The 22,558-nt window shown below is 33.3% G+C and overlaps 10 protein-coding genes across 10 annotated transcripts; 7 read left to right on the forward strand and 3 right to left on the reverse strand. All coding sequences in view use genetic code 12, as the record gives it.

Moving 5' to 3' along the window:
• Window positions 1-723: 723 nt before the first annotated feature.
• Window positions 724-1,569, forward strand: J8A68_003648 (uncharacterized protein; the record flags this gene model as incomplete). The annotated part of the gene is made up of 1 exon (XM_049407525.1): window positions 724-1,569. One exon carries the CDS (start codon window positions 724-726, stop codon window positions 1,567-1,569), a length of 846 nt encoding a protein of 281 aa, XP_049263027.1.
• Window positions 1,570-1,888: 319 nt separating this feature from the next.
• Window positions 1,889-2,761, forward strand: J8A68_003649 (uncharacterized protein; the record flags this gene model as incomplete). Its single annotated transcript, XM_049407526.1, has 1 exon — window positions 1,889-2,761. The coding sequence occupies one exon, from the start codon at window positions 1,889-1,891 to the stop codon at window positions 2,759-2,761; it is 873 nt and encodes a 290-aa protein (XP_049263028.1).
• A 396-nt stretch (window positions 2,762-3,157) lies between these two features.
• On the forward strand, window positions 3,158-5,236 carry MDL1 (ATP-binding cassette permease; the record flags this gene model as incomplete). The annotated part of the gene is made up of 1 exon (XM_049407527.1): window positions 3,158-5,236. The coding sequence occupies one exon, from the start codon at window positions 3,158-3,160 to the stop codon at window positions 5,234-5,236; it is 2,079 nt and encodes a 692-aa protein (XP_049263029.1).
• A 771-nt stretch (window positions 5,237-6,007) lies between these two features.
• On the forward strand, window positions 6,008-9,637 carry UGT51C1 (Ugt51c1p; the record flags this gene model as incomplete). Its single annotated transcript, XM_049407528.1, has 2 exons — window positions 6,008-8,198; window positions 8,304-9,637. The coding sequence occupies 2 exons, from the start codon at window positions 6,008-6,010 to the stop codon at window positions 9,635-9,637; spliced, it is 3,525 nt and encodes a 1,174-aa protein (XP_049263030.1).
• A 78-nt stretch (window positions 9,638-9,715) lies between these two features.
• Window positions 9,716-10,654, forward strand: J8A68_003652 (glycosyltransferase; the record flags this gene model as incomplete). Its single annotated transcript, XM_049407529.1, has 1 exon — window positions 9,716-10,654. One exon carries the CDS (start codon window positions 9,716-9,718, stop codon window positions 10,652-10,654), a length of 939 nt encoding a protein of 312 aa, XP_049263031.1.
• A 753-nt stretch (window positions 10,655-11,407) lies between these two features.
• MET2 (homoserine O-acetyltransferase) lies at window positions 11,408-12,883 on the forward strand (the record flags this gene model as incomplete). The annotated part of the gene is made up of 1 exon (XM_049407530.1): window positions 11,408-12,883. One exon carries the CDS (start codon window positions 11,408-11,410, stop codon window positions 12,881-12,883), a length of 1,476 nt encoding a protein of 491 aa, XP_049263032.1.
• A 1,752-nt stretch (window positions 12,884-14,635) lies between these two features.
• Window positions 14,636-15,424, reverse strand: RSR1 (Ras family GTPase; the record flags this gene model as incomplete). Its single annotated transcript, XM_049407531.1, has 2 exons — window positions 14,636-15,327; window positions 15,418-15,424. 2 exons carry the CDS (start codon window positions 15,422-15,424, stop codon window positions 14,636-14,638), a joined length of 699 nt encoding a protein of 232 aa, XP_049263033.1.
• Window positions 15,425-16,109: 685 nt separating this feature from the next.
• On the reverse strand, window positions 16,110-16,874 carry ECM4 (omega-class glutathione transferase; the record flags this gene model as incomplete). Its single annotated transcript, XM_049407533.1, has 1 exon — window positions 16,110-16,874. The coding sequence occupies one exon, from the start codon at window positions 16,872-16,874 to the stop codon at window positions 16,110-16,112; it is 765 nt and encodes a 254-aa protein (XP_049263034.1).
• Window positions 16,875-17,863: 989 nt separating this feature from the next.
• On the forward strand, window positions 17,864-18,853 carry J8A68_003656 (uncharacterized protein; the record flags this gene model as incomplete). Its single annotated transcript, XM_049407534.1, has 1 exon — window positions 17,864-18,853. The coding sequence occupies one exon, from the start codon at window positions 17,864-17,866 to the stop codon at window positions 18,851-18,853; it is 990 nt and encodes a 329-aa protein (XP_049263035.1).
• Window positions 18,854-18,986: 133 nt separating this feature from the next.
• MCM6 (MCM DNA helicase complex subunit) lies at window positions 18,987-21,803 on the reverse strand (the record flags this gene model as incomplete). Its single annotated transcript, XM_049407535.1, has 1 exon — window positions 18,987-21,803. The coding sequence occupies one exon, from the start codon at window positions 21,801-21,803 to the stop codon at window positions 18,987-18,989; it is 2,817 nt and encodes a 938-aa protein (XP_049263036.1).
• Between the last annotated feature and the right edge of the window lie 755 nt (window positions 21,804-22,558).

Here is a 22,558-nt window from a genome sequence, read left to right on the forward strand (position 1 = left end):
GTATTCGCGATTTCTTGGCATAAGGTTCATTCGTGTGGTTATATTTATTTCCACGCTCGATAAGCAAAAAGCGCTGCATAAACATACATTTCCATGAATAATTATGTCTCGCAAACAATTCAATCTCCGGAAAATGCTGATCTTAATACATCTTAGGCATGGTAAACTACTTTCAGTAGTTACGCCAAGGTTATCTTTCAATTGCGATGGTTCTATAAATAAATATTTTCAATAGTAGACATTTAGAAATTGGGGCTGGTTTGAAGCTTGACCTTTGAGAAAGATAGCCCCTTGTTTTCTTTGCATGATGACCCCAAGCAGTGGCTGTATTGTTGAAATGGCGGCTCTTAAGAAACTGCCAAGCTAATGGTAAGCTATTTTTAACTCTCTTCCTACTCTAAGAATCCAGTCGAAAGCATTCACAATCCTAAAGTGGCTTAAACTCTCACTAACTCCCTGGAGAGTGATATATCCTATTTTGAAGATAATACCAGAATAATGCCCTGATACACAAACTCAACTAATGATTGTTTGAATCAAATTGCACCCAATTTTGCAATTTGGTTGGTACACTACCTTGGTTTATTATGTGGAATTTTCGAGAAGACTTTGATGTGTTGAGTGGATTATCAAAAAAGTTGCGAATGATTTAAATTAATAAATTATTGCGCTTTTGCAAACCGCAACTTCAACGCAACTTATTTTGCTACCAATGATTCATATATGACTTTTAGTATCAAAAGGAAGCATAGAGAAGTATTTAGAGATGAAGATGATGAAGTAACTGATTCTTCAGGGAAAAAGATCAAATTAGATTCAATATTCCAAAATTTATCGATATCAGAATCCAAATCTTCAAAACAACCGGAAGAAAAGAAAAATACTTGCTTTGTAATCAATCCTGGTATAACTACAAAATATGGTGGAATTCATAAGAGGGTCCCTTCTGGACTGACAATACCTCGAAGTCTTCTGATCAATTCGTTTCTAAATGAAAGATTGAATGAACATCTAAATGAGTTGCTAATTAAATCATTATCATTAGTACATTGGTATGATTATCGGTTCTTGGTGATTTATTGGTATCAAAAATGGTTTATTAAATTATTTAATCGATTTGTACGAAAATATAATGAACGTAATGGAACTTCAATTCCTCGTTTTAAAACTTATGACAAGATTTTACAACTTGTCAATGACAATATGTTGAGTTCAGTGGATTTATTCAATATAATTTCACAGGAGAATGAATTAGAAATTCATAGACTACGAGTTAAACAAGAGAAGAGGGAATTGAGAAAAGGAGCCGAAGACTCTAAATCAGAACAAGAAATATATGGCAATATTAAATATGATTATTGGGATACCATACATTTTGATCCTGATTTGGAAATGTTGGATCGTCCGGCCCCAACTCCAAAAGTGGTTGAATTGAAAGAAGATCACGAAAGCGATCTAGCTATGGATCTTGATGATGATGATGTTGATATGGGTGATTCTAATGTTTATTATCAATCAAATTATGGATCTTATTATACCGATTACGGAGCTGGTGGAATGACATCATAGGCTAAAAAAATAAATAAGATAGCGATTTTGTGTGGTGTTGAAAATGCAACAGAAAAAAAAACTGCACTCCAGAAATTTGATAACGGCCTTTTTCTTTTTGGAATTTTCGAGTTTCACCTCACCCCCATTCCCCTTCATTACTTTCATCTTTATAAGACAAATGATATCACTACTATCCTTACCTCTACTCCACTAATAATTTTATAAGCCTATAAACTGAGGATTACTCTATAGAGGATTTATAGCTTGTGTTCAACCTTATCCAAATTCCGAAACTGTGGTGGATTTACTCTATCAACGATTATTTGGAGGGAAATTGATGATAACGAATGATGAACCTAATCAAGTGTTTGAAAATGAGGTATTATTAACAGTAGATTCATTTGGAGAACGGTTTTTAATTGAGAATAGAGAAAATTCTTTGTTTCGATGTATTCGACCGAATTATGTGGAGTTTGTATTCACAAGACAAGTATTTGATTATAGAATGTTTATGACGAATTTATATACTTTCAATGAATTGATACTGACTGAGAAATATCCTCGTGTTCAAGAGTATTTTGCGACTAAGATTCTTCAATTAAGTTTCTATATTGATGCTAATTTAATGATGATTGAAAACCCGGATTCATTAACTACTATAATCCTTAAGAATTTATTGGATTTGAGTAGAAATGATCTACTTGTTAATAAAGTAAAGAAAATGACAATAAGAGGCACCGATATTGGAAATATATACGTCCCCCAGTGGACTAGATTATTTAGAAGATTTAAATCACTAGAATATTTGGACATACTGCAGAATCTTCTCCAGAATAATCATGATGGATGTATTGATGTTTGGGGAATAGAGAAAAGACTTCCTGATTATTTACAAGTATTACATCTAGATTGGAATTTCTTTACACATATATCCAAAGACATGTTAATTCAATTACCCCAACTGCTTAAAATCTTGCTGCTTAATAATAATGAGATTGAAATTATAGAAATATGTTCAATTGGTGAATTATTGCCAAATCTTATAGAATTGGATTTGAAACATAATCATCTTTCGTTTATTTCTCCTGAAATATTTCTGGACTGTAAGGGTGATTTTGTGTTACATCTTGAAGCAAATAAATTGGATCCTGCCAATCTTGAAGATGTACGACGAATGGCAAACAAAAACGGATTTAAAGTAGTGTATTAGACATGATTCATAATAGTTATGACTATATGACAGGTTTTTATATAGACTTAACGTCAAATGGGCTGTGAGTTACTACTCCACCCGCCAAGATTTTGAGATTAAACGAAATTTTCAGCAAGAAAGATTTGATTGTAGTTTCCAAGTTCTATTAGCATTATATTAAACATTCTAGTCTCTTTGGTTTCTGTAAGTTCTGCCCATGTTGTGGAAAATTCCGTTGTGGAGTAATGTAACACATTGAATTTTATACTTTGTGTCAATTTATTCCGACTGATGTCCGAATCTCGAACATTCCCTGCCAATCCGAAATTTTTCTCACCAAAATTAAAGCGCATTATATAAGCAACAACCTTCAAATTCCGTTTTGGATGAACAGAGGTATAAAAGTATAGAGAAATGATTGGAATAAATCGATTGATGATATCACGAATACTTCCATTGGCTCGAAGCTCGGTTATTAGAATACCGAAAAGAAATACCTCTGGATATTTCGATGCTATTCCCAAACTACCAAATTTCAGGTCAGGAAGACGAATGTATCAACCAATTATAAATCAACTAAGATACAACTCAACATCTACCACGACCGCTCCAGAAGGTTCTATCATAAACGAACTACCTTCTACTGAAAAGGATAAAAAACAGAAAACTAATATTAGGAAAGATGTTGCCAAATTGTTAAGATTGGCAAAACCAGAATTTAGGACCTTAATATGGGCATTATTATGTTTATTCGTCACTTCTGCTACTACAATGACGTTGCCGTTATTTATTGGAAAGATTATAGATACTGCCAAACCAGTAGAGGGTGAAGATACCAAAGAAGAAAAATCTCCGGAATCTAAGAAAGATGAACCAGTGAGAATTTTTGGTCTTCCTCAATATCAATTCTATACGGGATTAGGAATATTATTCGTAATTGGTGCCAGTGCCAATTTTGGTAGATTATTCTTATTAAGATCAGTAGGAGAACGCTTAATTGCAAGATTAAGATCTAGATTATTTCTGAAAATCTTAGCTCAAGATGCGTATTTCTTTGATGTAGGTCCCACCAAAACTGGTATGAAAACTGGTGATTTAATTTCTAGAATTGCTAGTGATACACAAATAATTTCCAAGAGTTTAAGTATGAATATCAGTGATGGTATGAGAGCGGTTATTAGTGGTTGTGTTGGATTATCTATGATGTGTTTCGTGTCGTGGAAATTAACCCTTTGTATGAGTATGATGTTCCCACCATTGATTGTTATGTCTTGGTTCTATGGAAGAAAGATAAAGGCGTTATCGAGATTGATTCAAGAGAATGTGGGGGCAATGACTAAAGTAACTGAAGAAAAACTTAATGGGGTTAAGACCATTCAATCATTTTCTCAACAACTTTTGATGGTTAGGAATTATAATGAAGAAATTAAGAATATTTTTAATAGTTCAATGAGAGAAGCAAAATATTCGGGATTTTATTATTCTGTTAATGGATTTATTGGAAATACTACTTTGATTGGATTATTGGTTGTTGGAGTTCAATTGGTTGGATTAGGAGAATTGACAATTGGAGATTTGTCAAGTTTTATGATGTATGCAGTATATACCGGATCATCAGTCTTCGGATTAGGGAACTTCTATACGGAGTTGATGAAAGGAATCGGTGCCGCAGAAAGAATTTTTGAATTGGTTGAATATCAACCAAGAATACCTATTAGATTAGGTAAAAAAGTTGAAGGATTAAATGGAGATATAAAATTTGAAGCTATCAATTTTACATATCCATCAAGACCTGATTCTGAAGTATTTAAACATATGAATCTTACCATCAAAAAGGGTGAGAATGTTTGTCTTGTTGGACCTTCAGGGTGTGGGAAATCTACAGTAAGTCAATTGCTTTTAAGATTTTATGATCCTGTTATTGGAAATGTATTTATTGGAGATGAAAATATTCGTGATTTGAATTTAAATCATTATCGTACACAATTGGGATATGTACTGCAAGATGCATTTTTATTTAGTGGTAGTATTAAAGAAAATGTCTTGTTTGGAAAAGATGATGCTACTAAGGAACAAATTGAAAAGGCATTGGTAATTAGTAATGCCAAATCATTTATTGATAATTTACCTCATGGATTAGAAACACCTATTGGAGGATCCAATTCGACTCAATTAAGTGGAGGTCAAAGACAAAGAGTTTCATTGGCTAGAACCTTAATTCGTGAACCCAAGATTTTGATTTTGGATGAAGCTACATCTGCATTAGATTCTATTAGTGAAGAAATGGTAATGAAGAATTTACAACAATTAAATAAAGAACAAGGTATTACTATAATTTCAATTGCTCATAGATTATCTACAATTAAAGGTAGTGATAGAATAGTTGTTTTCAATCAAGATGGTGAGATTGTAGAAGATGATTCATTTGATATTTTATTTAATGATCCAAACAGTGAATTTAATAAATTATTAAAGAATAATAAGCTTGAATAGAATGAATTCCTTGTATATATATAGAAAGTATAGCTGATTTTAAAGTAATATTAAATACAAAGTTTTAAGTTTCACTTTTACCCAAAACTCACATGTGAAAAATTTGTGGAACCTGTGCAGGAACATACGTACAATCGTGCGGATGAAGATTCTCTGTATTGTGACAATGGAAGGACTTAGGAGTTAAGAAAAAAAATGTGTCTATGCACTTAGTAGGTCATTTAGATTGTTGTTTGCGTCTTTTAGTCCGGTTCCGTTGTTCCAATCTTAAACCTGGAACAATCGGATGCGTACTGGCATTAATTAGTCAGTACGGGAAACCATTTACATCCGCTGGAAAAATTAATTTGGAGCTAAATTGAAGCGAGAAATTTATAATTCGTACGGCAGAAAAAAATAATTTCATTCGATAGGCATAAATTATTCTTTGTTTGTTATTTAAGGTTTATCATTTTCCACAGGATAATATTTCATCTCTTCGAAGAACCGTCACAAGATATTATAATAACCCATTTCTTGCCACTCATTCAAACTAAACTTCAACAGTTCAAACCTACTTTCTAATTTGATATCAATATAAATTGAAACTGTCTTATAGCCCCAGGATTTTAATTTTATTTTTAATTTTCCCCAGAAAATCGTTCTAGAAGAAATTTTATTTTTTATTTTCACATTTCCATAGAAGGACCCTATCAAATAAATAAGAGGCGTTTAACCATTAATTTAATTATTTCAACCAAAACACTTAAGAATTTATACTGACAATAACAAATGTCACCATACAGAAGGATACTTGCAATGGGTACATTCCCATCTTATAGTACATTGTCATTCTTACGAGGAATTCCTGACAATAATAAGGAAGAAGAAAAAGAATCAACTGAGCAAAAATCGACAACCAATCAAGAACAATGTAATACTTCTAAACGACATAAAAGGCAAGCTACTAAGTCCCCTGAAAGGGGATCTACTGATGATGAACTAGATGAAGAAGATTCTGCAAAACTTTGTGACGGACTGGACAATGGGAATTTTTTCCCTAATTTACTACGAAGTACCATCATGTGTTCAGGAATATGTTCATTAACCAACCTGAACAGATTAAGTCTAGATGATGTTTTAAAGAGTTATAAAGGTAAGATCACTGATGTGGGTCATATTCCATATGAAAAGAAAAGAATTAGTAATGATACTGTTGATAATCTACCCATTGATGGAGCTTTTTCTGATTTGCAGCCAATTTCAGAACCCAACCAAATATCACAATTTGAATCAACTTCTACAATATCTCATTCCCCTCCTCGTGTACCTTCTGCGACTATACAGATGGACTTGGAATCTTATGAAAATGCATTATCATCAGAAGAAATACCGTCAGGAGGAGATTCATTAGAGTCTCTTGGTGAATTCAATACATTTGTTGCAGAAAATGTACCAACCACTTTAATTAGTAGACAAGATAGTAACCGGAGTAATAATGTATTATCAAGATTACAACAAACTGTTATACAAAATCTTGATCCACATTTAGTTAAAGAAAGTTTCCTTACAAAATTTAAAAGTGGTGGTGGTTCAATTAATGATGCTATGAAGAATAATGATCATGTAAGGATAAAAGTTGCCAATAAACTTCAAAGAACTTTTGGATTATCAGAAAATGATCATTTTTATGGAAATTATCGATCTTGGTTAGTTAAGGATGTATTATTACAAGGTCATTTATATCTTACTTCTGATTCATTGATGTTTTTTTCATATCTACCCAAATCTGATGAACTTGTTGAAGCTGCTGGTGTGGTCAATTATGATGATTCATCGAATATAATCCAAAAAGGAAATTTGGGAATGAAAACTGGGAGATATGGTGATTCCATATTAGGTTCGGTTCTATCACATAGATATTGGGCAATCTTGAGAGATGAAGCTTTGAGTATCTATAGTTCATCTACTAATCTATATTTCCCCACCTTAATAATTGATATAAAATCATGCATTTATGCAGAAGTCATAGATAAGGATAAATATGAAAAGGAGGCTCTTTCCCCCATCGGGAGAGGAAGAACAGATGGGACTGTTACACCAACCGGGATCAGAAGTGGATATCTTTCTGGTGCTGTTTCTCCAACCCATGCCAGAACCAGATCAATGGATGATTTCTTGGATATTCAAGATGTGATATCTAATGATCCAGTAGCTACTAGTGAAGAAGGTATTGAATCCTCAAGCAATCATGTTTGGTTTAAGTTGGTGACAGTTAAGAAAACATATAAATTCCAATGCGATAGTTTGTTTGTTGCTAGAAAATGGTGTAATAATCTTACGAAGTTGATATTCCTGTTAAATAATTCTAATTCCAAGAATGAGGTGTTGGTAAAAGTTCCACTTGTCAATATTATAGAACATAGTCTGAGAAGATTCTTTACTGAAGATTCAACTGATGACACTAAAGATGAAGATTTGAGGGATGATGATGATCCATTCTGTTGGACTCTAAGATATCATACCAATGAGGATGAAAATAGCAATCGAGTCAAGTTAAAGAAACGATTCAAGGGAGAAGATAATGAAAGCGGGGTTGAAGAAGTATATTTCTTATTCCCCGTGAATGGTTCTGACTTTCTTACGATGTTTGAAAAGGTATATGACGAAAGTAAACGAACTTCCAAAGAACGTGAAAGTGGTAGATTTAAGATGTTTTCAGATCGATTCAAAAGAGGTGCTGGTCTGACTGGTGTTTCGAAATCATTTTCAACCTTGACTCCATCTTCTAATACATTGGTTAAAAAAGTAATTGAGATGAATAATATTGAACAGAGTACTTCTGATCTATGGACTATACCAACACCTGAGAAATCCAAATTGAAGAAATTTGGAAAAGTCATTGCCCATCCCAGTAGGATCTTTTCATCGAAATCGAGTATTGATGACTCGATCACAGTAGATCCATCATCAGCCTCTACTGGTGAAAAGAGTGAACCCCTTGCATTACCGAAAATTCTATCACTCGATGCTAATGCTTCAAACCTATAAAGGGATCTTTGTAGGAAGTCTCTATACCTACTTCGAGTGAGGAGATATGATACATTTAGAAGTGAGCTCGATCGTAGTAGTGGTGGTGTCTATAAGGCATCTGAAAATGATTCAGAATCTGATTTGAGTATAAAAAGTCTGAAAACAGCCGCTTCATGTGTATGGAAACGTGATAATGCTATCGGAAAGGGGATAAAGAAATTGTCTAATATTACCAGCTATTATTTTGCAACACCTTCACATTATCAGAAATTAACTGTTGGATCATCCGATCCATATTATGTTTCGAGTAGATTGGAAAGATCAAAAGAACAAGATGATTTCCGGGAATATTTCTCATTGAATAAGGATTCGAAATTGATTGCTTGTTATTATTGTCATTTAGAACGGTCGTCAATTCCTGTGTTTGGAAGGATTTATGTTGGTGAATCGGAAGTTTGTTTCCGTAGTTTGTTGCCGGGTGTGTCTACCACGATGATCATACCGATGGTCGAAATTCATCATGTAAAACCGGTGAGGGGGATCAAATTGGCTTTTTCAAGTATGAAATTGACAAGTAGAGGGCATAATGAATTACAATTTGAATTTAGTGTATCTAAATCCAGAAATGATTGTGTTCAAGTTATTCTCAACCAAAAGGAAAAGATACTAGTAAAGGCGAAAATGTCACCAGAATCGAGTGAAGATAGTTTAGAATCGCAAATACCAGGAAGTCGACAACTACAAGATAATAAACGGGATTTAGAAATGGCACAAAAGAGAATCTCCCTAGCGAGAATAAGAATGTTTGAAGATCGATTAACTACAGCTTCTGGAATGGATATACCTATCATATTAGAAGATTCACCATTTCTCAAAACTGAAATGAAACCTTCTACATCTTACAATATCACCATGTTAACAATAGGATCACGAGGAGATGTACAACCATACATCGCACTCGGTAAGGGATTAATGGAAGAAGGTCACAAAGTTACAATCGCAACTCATTCAGAATTTGGACCCTGGATTAAAAAACATGGACTCGGATTCAAGGAAATTGCAGGAGAACCAGCTGAATTAATGTCATTTATGGTTTCACATAGTTCAATGTCAGTTACATTTCTAAAAGATGCCCAAGCGAAATTTGGAAGTTGGATTTCTGAATTATTGAATACTAGTTGGGAAGCATGTCAGGGGTGTGATATTTTGATTGAGAGTCCTTCAGCTATGGCGGGGATTCATATTGCTGAAGCATTGGTAGTACCATATTTCCGTGCTTTCACTATGCCATGGACGAAATCAAAAGCATATCCCAATGCATTTTTCGTGCCTGATCAACGAAAAGGTGGGTCCTATAATTATTTGACTCATCAACGCAAATGCTCATAAAAAACCTTCCCCTATAGATCTGTTCAATTATTTACCGGGGTTGAGAAATTAAAACTTCCAAGAACTAATTTATTTAGGATGCAACAATCAAAAGTTCCATTTTTATATAATGTATCACCAAGTGTATTACCACCTGCGGTTGATTTTCCTGATTGGACTAAAGTTACCGGATATTGGTTTTTGGATGAAGGTTCTGATGATTTTAAACCACCGACTGAATTAGTTGAATTTATGGATAAAGCAAGATGTGATGGTAAGAAGATTGTATATATCGGATTTGGATCCATTGTGGTTAAGAATGCTACAATTCTTACCCAGGCTATTGTAGAAGCCGTTTTGAAGGCTGATGTAAGATGCATTTTGAATAAAGGTTGGTCTGACAGATTGGATCATAAGCAAGATAAACAACCTGAGATTGAATTACCTCCGGAGATTTACAATGCTGGGTTGATACCTCATGATTGGTTATTTCCAAGGGTGGATGCAGCTATTCATCATGGTGGTTCAGGAACCACAGGTGCTTCATTAAGAGCTGGATGTCCTACTATAATCAAACCATTTTTTGGAGATCAATTCTTTTATGCAACTAGGATTGAAGATTTGGGAGTTGGGATTGCATTAAAGAAATTAACTGGAAAATCATTAAGTAACGCAATTTTAAAAGTTACTAGTGATCAAACGATGATTGAAAAAGTTTGTCGGGTAGGTCAGAGGATAAATAAAGATTATGGAGTATATTCTGCAATTGAAGCAATTTTAAGACTTAATCTTATACGATCCTTAAACCATGAATACTTTCTATTAGTATTAGTAAATGTTAGAAAACATAATCCAGAATATGCAAATGCTAGATCTAGTATGCGAAACTCGATGGATATTGAATTAGATGAAGTTGAAGAGCAATATGAAGTTTCTGATAATAAACAATATAGTAAGGTTTCAATTGAAAAACAAGGTGAAACTTTTAGTGATGGATTCAGGAGTAGTGAAGATGGGTATGTATACATGGCAGTATGATATTGAGATGGAGTGTAGTATATGATTTTGTGTATATAATTTCTAATGATGTAATGTTTTATATAATTTAATTAATGATTGCAAAAAATATGGCGATAGAATGCAGGGCTTAAGGTTCGAAGCAACAGCAGAATGAAGAAAATATTTTTTTCTTTTTCGTAAGATCCGGATTGTTTCATAAAAGCCGAAAACAAAAGAAAAGAAAAGAATCGGAGTCACGTGAATTTAGGTAATTTCTGATAATAAAAAAATATTTTTTAAATTGAGTCAATTTTGGCGGGAGAATGAGAAAGAGTCAAAGTGTGTCCCATTTCTCATCTTCATCAAATTTTTACTTTGCCCAACTTTACTTCTATATTTATATTTGCCCCTCCATATCATAACTAACTTCATATATATTATCAAGGGAAGAGAAAAAGGGAGAATTTATACAAACTTGTTACAATCCTTTTAATAATTTTTATTTTAATTTTCACATTCAACCTTACGATTTAAACCGAGAAGAAAAAGATCCACAATTTTTCTTAATACTAAAATCCATTCATTTCATAAAGTACGATTAAATATATTTCCCGTTTTTTTAAAAAACTCTTATTGTTCATTTTTAAAACTGGAGATTAAGGGAGATTAAGAAACGCTTTTCATTTTCAGCGTTAATTCAGGAAAATTTTTACATTACATTTAACACTGCAAAACTACATTTCCTCACCTAATCACATCAGATAATATTTTTTTTTGCTTTAAAGAGACCATATGATCGCAATGACAGATTCAGGATATAAAGACATAACAACAGAACAACGAAATCTGAACCCATTTGCCAAATTAGTACCTGGTCAAACAATAGTAGAAATCCCAGAATATCAATTAGAATGTGGTGAAACCCTATATAATTTCCCAGTTGCATATAAGACTTGGGGTAGATTAAATAATGATCGTGATAATGCATTACTCATATGTCATGCCTTGACTGGATCTTCAGATGTTCAAGATTGGTGGGGTCCATTGTTGGGGACTGATAAAACATTTGATCCATCTAGATTTTTCATTATTTGTATAAATTTCTTGGGATCCCCCTATGGATCATGTTCTCCAGTTTCAATTGATAAAAGTACGGGACAACCTTATGGTCCTTCATTTCCATTAGTGACTGTAAAAGATGATATTGGGATTCAAAAATTGATTCTTGATTCTTTGTATATTAAGGGTATTGCATGTGTGATTGGTGGATCAATGGGTGGAATGTTGGCTTTAGAATATCTGGCAACTTATAATGATACCGGATATGTTAAGAGTGTAATTGCATTGGCTACTTCAGCAAGAGCATCTGCATGGTGTATATCGTGGAATGAAACTCAAAGACAGTGTATATTCACCGATCCTTATTATGATGATGGTTATTATTATGAAAATACAATTAAACCTGATGCTGGATTAAGTTCAGCAAGAATGGCAGCTTTATTAACTTATAGATCAAGAAATTCATTTGAAACTAGATTTGGTCGTAAACTTGGTTTACAAAAATCTTCAAGCATTAATAGTCAATTATCACCTGAAGAAAAATTAAAACAAGAAGAAGTTGAAAAGGGGATTAGATATCCAAAAACAAAAGATGAAGAACATTGGTTATTGCATAATGAAGGTAGTAGATCTCAATTAAATATGTCAAGTATGATGCTTAATAATGGCGCTACCAAGGGAGTTAATCAAGATAAAAAACCTCCTACATATTTTACAGCCCAATCTTATTTAAGATATCAAGGTAATAAATTCGTAAATCGATTTGATGCCAATTGTTATATTTCAATTACAAGAAAATTAGATACTCATGATATAACTCGTGGTAGAGTAGATCCTGATGATACAATAGATTCAAATCATGATCCATTGCCAGGATATTTACAAACCTTATCAGCTCCACATTTAATTGTCGGGATTCAATCAGATGGATTATTTATATTTGCCGAACAAGAATTATTGGCTGAAAATATTCCTGATTCAGATTTAAAGAAATTAAGTTCACCAGAAGGTCATGATGCATTTTTATTGGAATTTGAATTAATTAATGATTATTGTTTAAATTTCTTAAAAAGTAAACTACCTGAATATTATGATAAAGATTCAGGAAAAGTTGATTTATTTGAAGATTGGGCTGAATATGTTGTAGATGTTGATAATGGTGGGAATTCTGTATTTGGTGAAGCTGAAAAAAATATCACCAATTGGTAGGTTACGTACATTTAGTTATAAAAGATAGATCTTCTAATTATAGGGATAAAAATACATTTTTCAAATAAACATATTATTTGAAAGTAATTTTGCGTTCTTTATAGTGTATCGCCTCTTTTCCTTTGTAGTGTCTCAGTTCCAGAATACAAGCAACAGATTGATCGTGTGATGTTACAAGAAATGGTTGCAAATGAACAGGGGCAGCTGTCCTGCGACTTCTGGCTACTTATAGCTTCTCCGAAAGCTCGCAACTCTTAGCCTCTTCCAGATGTAACCCATTATAGTTCTACTCTCTCTTAGGACAAAGCTATTTGCCAATTATGGACTGATTTATCTGACGTCGATTCAGCCTTATTGGTCGATTGTTTAAGTTTGATATTTTTTTTTGGTTGCAAAAAAACTCTTATGTTTTTATCCCTGGTCACAATTCCAAACTTTATATTTGCACAAAGATCACCAAGTGAATAATAACTTTCTTTGCATCTTGTAGGGAATATATAACCAATTTTGAGTTATAATTTTAGGACTTAATCTGGTGTTAGTGAAAGCTAAATATTGTGAATCGATTCAAAGTGATACTCAAAACCCATATTCCTATTCTCAAGAATGAAAGCTTCTGTCTGAGCTGAGAATTGAAATAAGAGTCTGGGTATATTAGGATATGTATTAAATATCAGCTGAGTGTCATTAAATAAGGTTTTTAATATGTTATTGTAATAGTAAATTTATCTTGATTACCTTCCTTCCAGAATTTTTGCAGAAATCTTAGTCAAAATATTGACAAAAATTGAGAAATCACCAAAACACCAAAATTTAATTAAATTGAACAATTAAACAACTCACAAACAACTATATATCCTACAGACACTTACAAATATCTTTTTATTTCATCAATCTTCCATTTTTGACAAATTATCAAAGAATATAAAAAGCTGCAAAAAAACGCAATTTCAAAATCCATATTTTTAAACCGTCCAAATATTCACACAAACAATTAAAAAACCCCAATCAAAAGAGTCAATCACTTTCTTAAATATCATATCAAGATCCGTCCATGTTCAAACTATCCAAAAACCTTCGGGAAGGCCCCGAAAATGACATTTGAAAAACCGAGCGGGACGGGCGAAAAAATAATTTTTTTCAGGAATTGGGTACTCTGGCCGAGCTGGTCTAAGGCGGGTCCCATTCCAGGACCAGAGAAGCCTCCGCGCTCAAGCTTAGAGCGCCCATAGTGTATTACACACCAGCAATTCCTACTTTTATTTTACCTATTTTCCATTTTTTTTGGAAATAATATTTTTGATGGATTATTTGACAGGTTGACGGTTGTACAGGGATAGACGATCTGAGATGAGATTAGGTTCGGCGAGAGAGCGAGAGAGCGAGAGAGATAGTTTCGGTTATTTCGTATTATTATTATAGATTTAAAAAAAGATATATTTTTTGCTCCTAATGAAAAATTTAACTAATTAACTAATTAATAAAGTAAGCAGTAACTGGGGAAGGGGAAGTGACGATTACTTTTTTATCTATCTAAATTACCATTAAAGTAAAAGCAGCAACAACAACAACAACAACATTAACAAATATCAAAGTCATACCAATATTTATGAATGAAATTATTCTCCCATTTTGCAAAAAAAACGATAAACTTTAAATGTGAGATTATTGCCCATATTTAAAGTTTTTCTTAGACTATGTAACTATTGTACTAATGTACTAACATGTCGTAAATGTTGGTCTTAAAAGCAGTTAATCAGGATTTTGTTGAATTGATGATTGATTTAATCTTGCATTTGAACTACTCATTGTTCTTTTTGTATTTGTAGTAGTTTCTGGTTTTTCTTTATTACTATTATTACTTGTATTATTAATTTCAACTGATTGATTCTGTTGTTGTTTTTGTAATTCTTTCTGTTGTTTCTTTTCAGCACTCATTGCTGCTTCTTTTCTCATAATTTGTCTAACGACATCAATAAATACTTCATCAACATTTGTTTTATACATGGCACTAGTTTCATAAAATGGAACCAACCCCCAATCTTGACTTACAGCAACCCCATCTTCTATACTTAACACCCTATCTTCTTCTAAATCACATTTATTCCCTACTAAAACCATAGGAACATTATCACTATCTTTAATTCTTAAAACTTGTTCACGAAGAGCTAATAATTCTTTTAAAGAATTTTCATCAGTTACTGAATAAACTAATAAAAATCCTTTACCACTTTTAATATATAATTCTCTCATGGCTGTAAATTGTGCTACACCTGCTGTATCTAAGATTTCTAAATCACATGCTCTACCATCTATTTCAATTTGTTTTCTATATGAATCTTCAATGGTTGGATCATAACTTTCAACATAAACTCCTTGGACAAATTGGACTGTTATAGATGATTTACCAACACCACCGGCACCTAATACTACTATTTTATAATCTAGAAGGGAGATGTTAGTAAATTGGTTTGATCGGGTGGTTGATCAACTTCTGTGATTTTCAAGTTGATTGAATGCTAGTTTTAACATACCTCTCATTGTTTTCTATCTATTAGTCTGTCTTTCTGATTGTTATATGTTTTTTTTTTCTCTATCAAAAACAAATTGTTAAAAATAGAATGTGTGTGTGTGTGTGTGTATGTGTAAGTGTGGTTAATACTTTTGATTAATCAAAGAGAGAGAGAGAAAAGGGTTTTTTGGTTAAATAAATTTAAAATTTTGTTTACTTTTTAAGAAAATTAAAATTAAATTCTTAAGAAATTTTTCGGTTCATTTGCTTCGACGGTTTTTACATTTCTTATATCTTATGGTTTAAATTTTTAGCGAGATAAATTCTTTTTTTTTTATTTTAACGAACGTCGTTGAATTTAATCACAAAAATGGAATGGGCTTTTTCCCTGGAACAAAGCAGAACTAACGAGCTATGGGTTTTAGTATTGAATTTGCACTTTTAAGAGAATTGAATTGGTGGAATTGTATTTATACTTCTTTAATGTAACCATACGATTGAGAGAGAGATGTAATTATACAATTGTAACGTATGTAATAGACTACTATGTATTTAAATATCGTTTGTATTTACACAAGAAAGATCAATGGGGAAATGCCATGCAAACTTTTTCAACAAACGAATATTGTCTTACTTAACTTAACGAAAGAGCACTTAACTTAACGAAAAGAACCAATAATGGCAAAATAATAAACAAAAACACGGGAAACTCTCTTACTTTTCCAAAGGTAAGATATTTGGAATTGGACCAACTGGGGTAATACCATTAGGATTAATTGCAATATGAGATTTAGTATAATGAAATTTAATATGATCAAAATTAGTAGTTTCTTTAAAACCCGGAATTGTCCAATATAATAATCTAAGCCAATTATGAATATAAGGATATTCATGTCTAATCATACCAATATTACATTTAAAATGTTGAACATAAACTGGATCAAATCTAACAATGGTAGTATATAATCTAACATCAGCTTCAGTTAATTGATTACCAACTAAAAATTGTTTACCTTCTTCATGATTCTTCTTTAAAATAGCTTCAACTTTATCTAAATGTTTAAAAAGATTAATACATTCTTTTGAATAAACATCTTGATCTGTGGCAAACCCAGCTTTATAAACACCATTATTAATATTATCATATACCCAAGAATTTAATTCATCAATTTCAGCTTCTAATTCACTGGGAACTAAATTAACTTTAGCAAATTCTTTGGGGATAATATCATTAAATTCAGTATTTAACATTCTAATGATTTCAGATGATTCATTATTAACAATTGTCCCTTGTTTTTTATCCCATAAAACAGGAACAGTAAATCTACCATCATAATCAGGATTCACTTTAAAATATAATTCACGAAGACGACTAAAACCATATACATGATCAACCGTACCTAAACTAACATCCTCATCTGGATTCTTTAACGATTTTAATTCTTCTTTATTGATAAATCTCCATCCTAAATTATCCATATGCCAACTTACAACAGAAACACTAATAATTGAAGTTAATCCTNCCTAAATTATCCATATGCCAACTTACAACAGAAACACTAATAATTGAAGTTAATCCTTTAAGAAAACGGGTGATCAAAGTACGATGAGCCCATGGACATGCAAATGAAACATATAAATGATATCTACCTGCTTCTGCTGGGAATTTTGAACCGGGTTTGGAACTTATAAAATCTCTGAACACGGATGGTTTTCTTTTGAAAGCACCATCTTTATCATCAGCAAATTTTAAAATTTCAAGTGGTTTTTTATCCTACAATTGTTAGTATTGCTACATACTAATTTATACTACTCTAAGGTTAACTAAAGGGACGGCTGATACATACGCTAGACATTGTTTAATTTAATTTTAAGTTAATTGAATATAGATTTATGAAATAATCAAATAGAAAGCAATTGAAGAAAAGAATCAAAAGTCAATTGAAATTATTTTGAATGATAGCAATTGATCATCTTTATATATTCTTCCATGAGGAAAGGTTTGGGGTATTGTTTTTTTATATACAGGAACATCAAATATTACCAAATATTTAGTAATTAGAAGATCAATGGTGAGTTACTAATGTAAAAGAATTACACAATGATTGACAAATCAGATAAGCCAAGTCTTATTTATTCATTAGTCATATAGATATGACTCGTCTTAGATATAACCCAAAGTGAATGTGGTTGATGATGGCCAGGGCCATTCCTTTCTTCAACCAAGATGGGTCGATTGAAAGGGTTGCAAAAATATAATGTCGTATGTCGTTGTCAAAGGAGGCATACGACATTTCCCATTTTTTTTCAGCGCCACCAACTTTCCTCTCTTTGCTTTCGTTCGAAAAAAACTTCCAAAAAAATTTAAACCTCACAACAAGCGGCTCAATAATAACAGGCTCCCAATATTTTCAATTACTGCAAATTAAAGGTACCAATCAAGGGACATCAAACATAGAGACGATATAATGAAACTAAGAAAAGACTCAAAAGGAGATTTAAGTGACCATGAGACTTCATCTGAAGGTATCAAAAAAGAAGTTATTTCAGCTCTTTTACGAGAAGAACCATCTTCATCAACCAATTCCCAAGAGCAAGGTCAGCATTCACCAGATATCCAGGGTAATGAAAGAAAACCAACCACCTCAGCTCCCAAGGATTCTCCACCACCTTCATCCTCAGACCGTGATAATTTCAATCCATATGTAAATTTTCAATCCGACTACTCAGTACATCTCCAACAACACGCAGAATCAAAACAACAACAACAACCACAAGACCAACCACAACCACCCACATCTCAAGACTCATCAAACTTTTTCTTCAAAGTAGGCAGACCCCGCACATCCACCACCACCACCGCATCCAAAACCGCCGACCAATTCAAAGTGAAAAAATTCAACAGTAAAACTCCAAAACCAAAACCAACAAACCCCAGACCTCACGCATGCACCTTCGAAGGCTGTAATTGGTCCTTCGCCCGTCAATCTGATCTTCGAAGACATGCCCGATCCCATGTCGCTCCAGCTTTTCAATGTCCGTATTTCCGTAATGACCCCACTTGTCATCGAAATGGAGGGGCATTTAATCGATTGGATGTGCTTAAACGACATTTGAGATTGGTGCATTATGTGAAAGATAAACATCAAATCATGCCCGGAGGAGGGAGTGTGAGTCGTGTGAATGGAGAGACGTCGAAGGATGATCCGGGGTGGTGCAGGGCTTGTCAGAGGATGTTTCCGAATCTGAGGATTTTTGTTGATCATTGTGTGGATTGTGCTCAGAGTTTGACGCCTGCTGAATGGAAGAAGAGTGGGAATGGAGAGAAAGGTGGGGAAGAGGATGTTGGGAGATATAGCAATGAAGAGAAGGCGACTGCTGCTTTGATTATTGCACAAGCGGCGGCTGCTTCAGGAGATGTAGAGGAAGAACATAACGCTAGTGATCAATCAAACTAGAGTTAATACTGGAATATAGTTTTATAGAATTTGTGTATTTAATTAAAAACATAAACCAACTAAGTAAAGAAAACCAAAATTATAATAATACAAAATATAAACGAACAGAAAGGAATACTAATCAGGGCACCATTTAATCCTCTTGCATAGTGGTATCAGTGTCTTGAGCACCTGATTGTTGGAAGAAATCCAAAATAGCACAATTTGGATGAAGGATATAAACAGTAGTAGGTTGTTCATTTTCAGATTGTGCTTCATGAGTTACACTCATCAATATTCTATCCTTAACCAATCTCTTCAAGACCTTGTATGCCAAGTTTCTTTCTTGTAAATATTGTTGTTCGGTCGAGATTTCATTTTCCCTTTGAACTAAATACCATTCAATCAAATCATCTGCAGTTAATCCTTCGCCTCCAGTGTTTTCGTCATCGGAGATTCTCTTGACCATTAAATTCATCATTGAGACGTATTTATCATATGTGATAGACGCATGAGGTCTTGAACTGGATGCTTCTGGTTGTTGTTGTTGTGGATGTTCAGCAGTATCATCTTCATCAACATTATTATCACCAGTGGTGGTAGCGTTTGCTTGTTCATCTTCTTCATCGTCAACTTCAACATCATCCATTTCGACTCTAATAATGGATCTCTTTAATAAATCATAAGCTTCAGCCACAAAACTAGGAGTGATTTCTTCAGTACAATTAGCTCTTGCAATAGCTTCTGATAATCTAACCATCGACTCCAATTGTCTAACTGTGATTCTATATGAAGATCTCCCTAATCCTTGAGCATCCTCTTCTCTTAATTCTCTATATCTACTAACCAAGAAATCACGAGCTTCTTTAGTCATTCTAGGTTTAAAAGTCTTAGCATATTTGATATAACGTGCTAATTCTTCCGCTGAATAGGGTGGATTTATAGATTCATCTCTAAGCATATGTAAATCAACAATATGAGACGCTAATTGAGTATCAACTCTTTCATTACAATCATCCAAAATAACGAAAAATAAATCAAAACGAGACATAATTGGTGCAGTCATGTTTAAATTGGCCCTTAATCCTAATTTTCGATTATATCTACCTCCAATTGGATTAGCAGCTGCCAAAATCGAAGTTCTGGCATTTAAAGTGGCTTGAATACCGGCTTTTGCAATTGAGATAGTTTGTTGTTCCATAGCTTCATGAATTGCAACTTGATCAACGATATCCATTTTATCAAATTCATCAATGGCACAAATCCCATTATCAGCCAACATTAATGCCCCGGCTTCAATTGTGAATTCACCACTTTCTTCATCTCTAACAACTGCGGCGGTTAAACCAGCGGCAGAAGAGGCTTTACCGGAGGTATAAACTGCCCGGGGGGAGAATCCACAGACATATTTCAAGAATTGGGATTTTGAAGTCGACGGATCACCAACTATACAAACATTAATATCACCTCTTAAATTAATCCCATCGACAGTTTTCTTGTGTACACCACCTAATAATTGTAATAAGATCCCTTTTTTAACCACTTCATGACCAAAGACTGCAGGAGCGACAGATTGGACTAATTTATCATAGACGTGTTCGTCTTTAACCATGAGTTTCAATTTCTCGACTTCTTCTCTAGTCAAAGAACTCAAAAAGAGTTCTTGATCATGATCACCCATAATATCATTCTCAGTATTATATTGATCAATAGTACCTCCGGCTTTATTAATCAAAGAGGTGACATGAAAAGCATGGAATGCTAATTTATAAGTCAAATCCCTAACCCCTAAAGATTTCAACCCCGAGACACCAGAACTTAATTCACCTGAACCACCTCTATTTTCACGAACAGATTGAGGTTTGACACCAGGTAATCCCAATTGTGAGACATCGGGGATGACGATTTCACAACCGGTGAATTTACATTTATCTCCTGGTTTTGCTCTTTCAACAGTCTCACCTCTTAATATGACATCTAAAGTACGTGGCATTGATCCTGATGGGATTTCATTGGCATTTTCTTGGATTCTAACTCTTTGCCAATCGATAAATTGGGATTTTGAAATGTTTAAGGTGAAATAACTTTGATTTTCACATGATGGACAGGAAGTAGGTTCAGTATATTTGAAAACTTGTTCAATACCTTCAATTACGGCTGAACATAAATCACAAGTAAAACAAGCTTTATATAATTCTGGTCTGACTTCAGATGTTCTAGTAACGGTACCCAGAATTGAAATTAAGGAACCAATTTTATTGGTTCTAATATCTCTAATTCTTTGAACTGAAGGTAAATTGAAAAAAGCAATTTGAAAAACACGTTCATTAGCTTGAGTTGAATTAGTAGTTGAACTTCTATCACCACTATATGAATTAGAATCTTGTTGTTGTTCATCATTTTGAGTTTGTCCAATTAAATTTGTATATAATAAAGTTGGAGCATATTTTCTTAAAAGTCTTCTTAAACCTTTTAATAAAAATGGATAAAATCGATAAAATTGTTCCAGAATAGCTGTTGCCAATACACCATTTTCTCTCATTAATAAATGTTGATAATTGATATATAAAGTACTATATTCATAAGTCTTCATTGCTTCGATCTGGGCAAGATATATCTTCCCATCCCAATCATCATTATCCCCTTGATTATTTTCGTCATTGGGATCAATAAATTCTTCAATAAATGATTCAAAACTTTCTCTAACTTTTTCACCAGTGACATCAACTACTTTAGGAACAGCAATTTGTCTTCTTCTACCAGGAACGACTGCGGCTCCATTACGTTGAATTTGGGGTGGTTGTGGAGTTGCATTACCAGCATTGGAATATTGTGACTCTGAATAAAAAATTTGGGAATTTGGTTGAGGGGTTGAAATATCTCTTCCATAAGTTGAAGATGCTTGTGATGAATGAAGTAACTGGGCAGCATCTGATGGGATTCTACCCGGAGATGAAACAAAGTTGGACATAGTTGGGGGAATTGATTACCTTTGTTTCTATATTAACTTACTTGGAAAGAGAGTAGAAAGGAAAGAAACAAGTGAAAAAGTAAGAATTATAATTTTTTTTTATTTTCATTGAAAAGGTTTTTTGAAGAAACGCGTTTTTCCTCGAGAGATTTTTTTTTGGGTGTCATTTTAATTAGATTTCCTAATTGGGATAAATTAAATTATATCACGTGATTTAATTTATATAACATCCATTTATTGGTTTATGACGGTGATGACTACGAAGTAAAGTTAAGAGTCTCTTCATCGTTTGCCCATCAACAATTCGGGAATCACACATTGGATCAGCTGCTTAGAATATTTCGTGGTTTTCAGGATGATGAATGGACCCGACACTAGTGTTCGCGATCGTCTTAACTCAGTTCAAGGAGATCAAGAAAAGTCTTATAACATCAACAGCCAACAAGTCTTATTGGATAGCAATGATCTAATTCTTCTTGATTGGAATGCTAAAGCTTTCGGGTAGTTCTTTTAAATTCCCAAAGGCAAGCTCCATTGTAGTGCCACCTGGTACAGGCGATGCCTAATACTACAAACATTTATGGATTTAATCTTTAACCTTCTAAGAGAAATTCACAACTACATTATGTAAAGGAACACCTTTATGAGTAGTCGATTCTACAGATCGGTTCGATAATTGTACGTCATAGACTTATGATCAGTGTATTGTGTAGCACTCCACAGAATTATTCCTCTGCTCAGTGCGAATTAAAATT

The sequence above is a fragment of the Hemisphaericaspora subhashii genome (genome assembly GCF_019202705.1).
Source record: "Hemisphaericaspora subhashii strain CBS 10753 chromosome Unknown scaffold50, whole genome shotgun sequence".
Taxonomy (NCBI): domain Eukaryota; kingdom Fungi; phylum Ascomycota; class Pichiomycetes; order Serinales; family Debaryomycetaceae; genus Hemisphaericaspora; species Hemisphaericaspora subhashii.